Here is a 5158-nt window from a genome sequence, read left to right as displayed (position 1 = left end):
TTCTCTGACACTCCCTCTAACTAAGGTTCAATTGGGCCTAATGAGGGCCTACCCATGACATGGTCAAATCTCCCTATTTCTAAGTTGTAACAAAACTGTCCCCTGCTGGACAGATTTTGTTATTCTACTTGTGCACCTAACCCAATGACATGCAAACCTCAAACCAACTCCTAAAACCTTTTGTATAATCCCAATACTAACTTCTGGTGGCTTGGGCCTCAAAGGGCACATCAATGACATGGTCAAAACTCACTCTAAACCTCAGGGTACTAAACTGATTTTCTGCAGAAACTATAACTCTCATTTTCCAAGGTTTTGACTTGACAAACTCAACTAACAACAACTCAATACTTAAACCAAGACTTATACATGATAATCTACTGAACTAACTCCCTTATTCTCAAAATAACCTTGGTGAGATCATCCTTACCTTAAGTACAATTATGGCAAAACAAGAGAATCTACACTTCACAAATCACAAATCTTCATACTTTTGAAACAACAAGGTATACATTTTTATAAGAGATAATCATGAATTATTACCATGCAACAAGAAGAATAAATCAATATTAACACATTATACCTACTGAAATTAAGGCTCACTAACAAAATCTTTCCAAATGATCAAAATCTTACAACATTCTAAGAGAAATCCTCATGCATGCATGCCTTCGGGTTTTTCAAACCAAAACAACACATTTTCTACATTTATTCCATCTTAAAATTGACATGCAAGCCTAGCATAAGGTATACCTAGGTGATCACTTAGCATGCAAGGAGTTTTATCAAATTTTCACCACAAAATTCAAGTCATTATCACATAAACATGCAACAATTGATCAAAACAACAAGAATGATTTCAAGGACCATTCATTCGGCTCCCATATGGTCATGGCCGAATGAAATGGATGGAAATGGCCATTAAATCATCAAGAGTTTCCTTCTCAAGACTTGGCATTTATCCATTCCTTGTAGTCCTCTCAAAAACAACCTTAAATCCATAAGAATCAAGATTGTATTTTGAGTTTCACTAAAACCTTTACATGCAACCCTTAAACTTAAACTTTTCATTCATCACTCTTTGAATTATATATGATCAAGATATAGGAAGTAACATTTACTTGATTGCAAAGTGGGAGCTTGAATGAAGAATGAAGAAAAGAGAGGGGGGTATGGCTTCGGCCAAAAAGCCGAGAGGAGAGGGGAGAGCCGAGAGGAGGGGGAGGAAAGGAGGAGTGTAGAAATGGTGGGGTGAATGTGGAGTAATAATCATTTTAGTTTGGTTTTTATTTGGCCAAAAGTGAGTGGATTTGAGATTTTACAAGAGTAACCTTCCAATATAGTTAGGTAGATTTGCATGCAAGGGTAAAGTGGTAATTTGGTTAGTAGAATGAAAGTGAGTGGGGTTGGAAATGTCTTCCTTGCCCCTTAGTTGAATTGGATGAGTATTTGCATGCAAGGGTAGCCATGTAATTTGCTAATTATAACAAATAAAATTTATAAAGATTTATTTTTATAAAATAAAATACAAGTTAAGTTCAAAAATTATAAAATTTATACCATAAAATAACTTGGATTCTTAGAGACTTTATAAAATCATTTTCAAAATTTGTGAACAAAATACCTTTTAAAAGAAATTTTTTCCAAAGCTTAGAATATTCCTTATAAATAAAAAATAAAGAAATTAAATAAACTCTTGCTTTGAAAAATCATATACTACACAAAGCAAATTTATAATGCAAAAATTTTCACTCACACTAGCGTACAATCATTGAATATATTTTCATTTGACTTTAATATTATACCCAATCCACAAATAATATTACATAAAATGCCGGTCGTAACAAAGTTTGTTATGTTGGATTTATATACGGTTTGGATTGCATTTTTGTTTTAGATTAGATTTCGAGTTGTCTTTATATTGGGTTGATCGTGAAATTTGGTTTTTGATTTGAAATTAGTTTCGCATACAGTATTGGTATTATTTTTGATGGTTGTAGATTTGTTACTTTACTGATTTGATTGCTTTATTTTCTCTTGGGTTGTTGCGTCTTTGAATGATTTGTCTTTTTTTGTTGCATTCTCTTTTGTTGCGTCTTTGGATTTGTTTGGAAGCTTTTGGTTTGTTTGGATTCGTAACTTTATTTTTGAATTTTTTTAGATGCTCTTGAATCTGGTGTTGCAGATTTGGATTTATTTGTTACGTGGCCCCGTCTTTTGGTTGGCAAACTCCTCATTCAACATCATGAGTTTGAGGATAATGTTAACATATATAATGATATTATATTATTGGATAGTTTTGTTATTATAATAGTTTTTTATTTCTTTATCATATTTACAAGCCCCTAACCTATTATAATGGATAACAAGTAACACTTCTTATATTATTCATCACTCTCCATGTATTATACGATCTACCAAACAAACAAGAAACATAATTAAAATGACATTTCACATATGAAAAGGATGACCTTTCCTCTGACTTAGGGGTGGAATAAAAGAGAGATTGGTGGGGGCTTTGGCCACCTCTAACCTTCCTTTAGATGCATATATATACTTGATAATCTTTTTAAAATAGAGCAAATCTCAGTTATATGGAGCTGTTGTTATATTTTTCCCTAGAAGACCCTATTTCTTTTATCATTCTATGTCCTATGTAATAATGTTATACTACTTGTAGTTTAGTTTTACAAGTTTTCCTCTCATATTACGTAGACATACAATTAATCTATGGATTATAAATAATTTTCTTATCATATTTTGAAATATTATTTAATAAAAATATTTTCCCATTTAATTATGTGTTCCTTTAATTGGCCCCCTCCAACTTTCGATCCTGCGTCCGCCCCTGCTCTGACTCTTCCGGTTTCTGAAAATCCAAAAGCTTGTGATACATTAGAAAACTAAAAAGGTCTTGTATGACTAATCATGGCCTCAAGAACTCAAATTTCTAAAAATGGTCGAAGCTTTCCTAAAAATTCTGCAAAAACTGTCAAACCAGAAAGAATTGCTCTTGGATTCGACGGTGGCCATTTTATGTCAATTTTGAATGCATGATCCTTATTCACTACGCTCGAATTCTTCGAATCACCTGAAACATTGAATTTGATTCAGAGTACCTAGCACTTGGCGAACAACACCCGTTTAAAGGTGTGGAAAATGTGAAAAGACCGGGTTCAGAAATTCGTCAACTATATCATATACAAAATCATACTTCTCCTCAATGTCCATTAATATGCACATTTAGAGCAACTCCAATAGTTTAGCTATTTGGAGTCTTAAATTACAATATAAGGAACATGTAGAAAAAAACAATTACAATAATATCTTAGTGATTCCTTAAATCACTAACACCCACTAATATCTTCTTCACATTCCTTTTTTTTGTTAATCTCTCTCATTTATAACTCTTATTTTATAATATATCGGAAATAATCACTTTTTCTTTCCTCACTTTTCAAAATAATGATACATTTTAATGATAAGATATTATATAAGGAATGAATATATGGAATGTTGTTGGAGATGAGATATATATTGATGTCTTAAATTACTAGGATCTAATATTTTATATTAAATTTAGGGAACGAACTAACAAGTTGTCGGAGATGCTCTTAGTAGTTAAGTTGTTTTAGTTCCTAAATGTAACTAGCTTACGGCCTTTGCGATGAACGAGTCTTGATTAATATTTATATATTTTTATTTCTAACTCATATAATTTTAATAAAAATTTATATAAATAATTAAAAACTAAATAATTATTATATAATTATAATTTCATTGTGTATAATTTCAAGTTAAGTTAAATAGTATAAATAGTATATGATTGATGAGATATTATTTATAAATAATAATGTAAATGTTTGTTGTTGGTGAGATTCAAACCTGAAAACTTACATGTATCTTTATAAAAATAATATAAATATTTGTTGTTAAGAGGGTTTCGAACCTGAGAACTTATATGTATCTTTATAAATAATAGTATAAATATTTGTTTTTGACGAGATTCGAACGTGTATTTTTTAGTATTTGGATCTAACAACTCTGTTTATTTGATGAAGAAGATCCGACGATCGTGATGTAAAGAGATAAACAAAACGAGGGGTTAACCAAATTATAAATTATAGCTAATTCCGGTTATTATAGTATATGATAAGATAGATAGATCGGTATGTGAAATTGAATGTCCTTGTTGGTTTTTATCCGAGTGTTTACGGGTTATAGTCTACTGGGTTTTTAAAGCACTAAAACACAATATACACACACCTATTTGTATTTAGAGTTGGAAGGAGATAAACTTCTCTATTAATTAAAATAGATCAACGTACAAGAATAAATATGCAAGTATAAAGCAAGCTAAAAACTAGGCATGCAGCGAAACAAACTCCTATCACTAACCCACTTTCTTTATTCAGTTCCTACTAATATGCAAATACCAAATGACCAAGTCTAACACTAAAATGCACTCTCAACATCTATATTTTATTTAAATAAAACATGTTTAGATTAAATAAAATCTAACATATTCCCCCTTAAGCTAAACATATTTTATCCAGACTAGATACTCAGTGTTTTGCAGCAAGATTCTCGACTCCAATCAACAACTTCATCTCTTCGAACTTAACTTTTCCCAGTGCTTTAGTTAAAATATCTGCCCTCTGTTCTTGAGTTCCCACATAATTTATAACCAGCTCTCCATGCTCTATGCATTCACGAATGAAATGAAAGCGAACGTCTATATGCTTGCTCCTTCCATGTAGCACAAGGTTCTTTATCTGTAACGGCCCGCACTTCCGGACTATTAATTCTAAATCGAAAATTAATACAAAATACAATTTACTAATCCAAAATTCTATTACAAAGATGACTATTACAAAAACGCAGCTAACGGAAGTACAACAGTTAATATGTCCCAATTCCAAATCCTCGAACTCCAACGATATCTAACTCGAACTCTTAGTTGAAACCTGAAATTGTAAGAATGAGCTATACAGCCTAGCAAGAAAACAATCGATCCAACTAGTTGACCAAGTAACACATACACATAATACGATAATCTGTACGATACGATATACGAAACAAACACTTTCGATACAAATTATTATTCTTATTCGATACACATAACACATAAACAACAATAATTCAAAATCCATAATCC

General features: G+C 31.3%; 1 protein-coding gene across 1 annotated transcript in view; it reads left to right on the top strand.

Moving 5' to 3' along the window:
• Positions 1-2349, top strand: part of LOC141691482 (uncharacterized) — a 3162-nt gene extending 813 nt beyond the window's left edge. The window contains exon 2 of the mRNA XM_074496219.1: positions 2162-2349. Coding sequence (XP_074352320.1) covers positions 2162-2349 — 188 coding nt within the window. The remainder of the gene's footprint in view (positions 1-2161) is intronic.
• Positions 2350-5158: the final 2809 nt, after the last annotated feature.

Source organism: Apium graveolens, chromosome 10 (genome assembly GCF_009905375.1).
Source record: "Apium graveolens cultivar Ventura chromosome 10, ASM990537v1, whole genome shotgun sequence".
NCBI classification, from domain to species: Eukaryota; Viridiplantae; Streptophyta; class Magnoliopsida; order Apiales; family Apiaceae; genus Apium; species Apium graveolens.
Note: the sequence above shows the minus strand (reverse complement) of the source record. Positions and strands in the feature narration are given on the sequence as shown.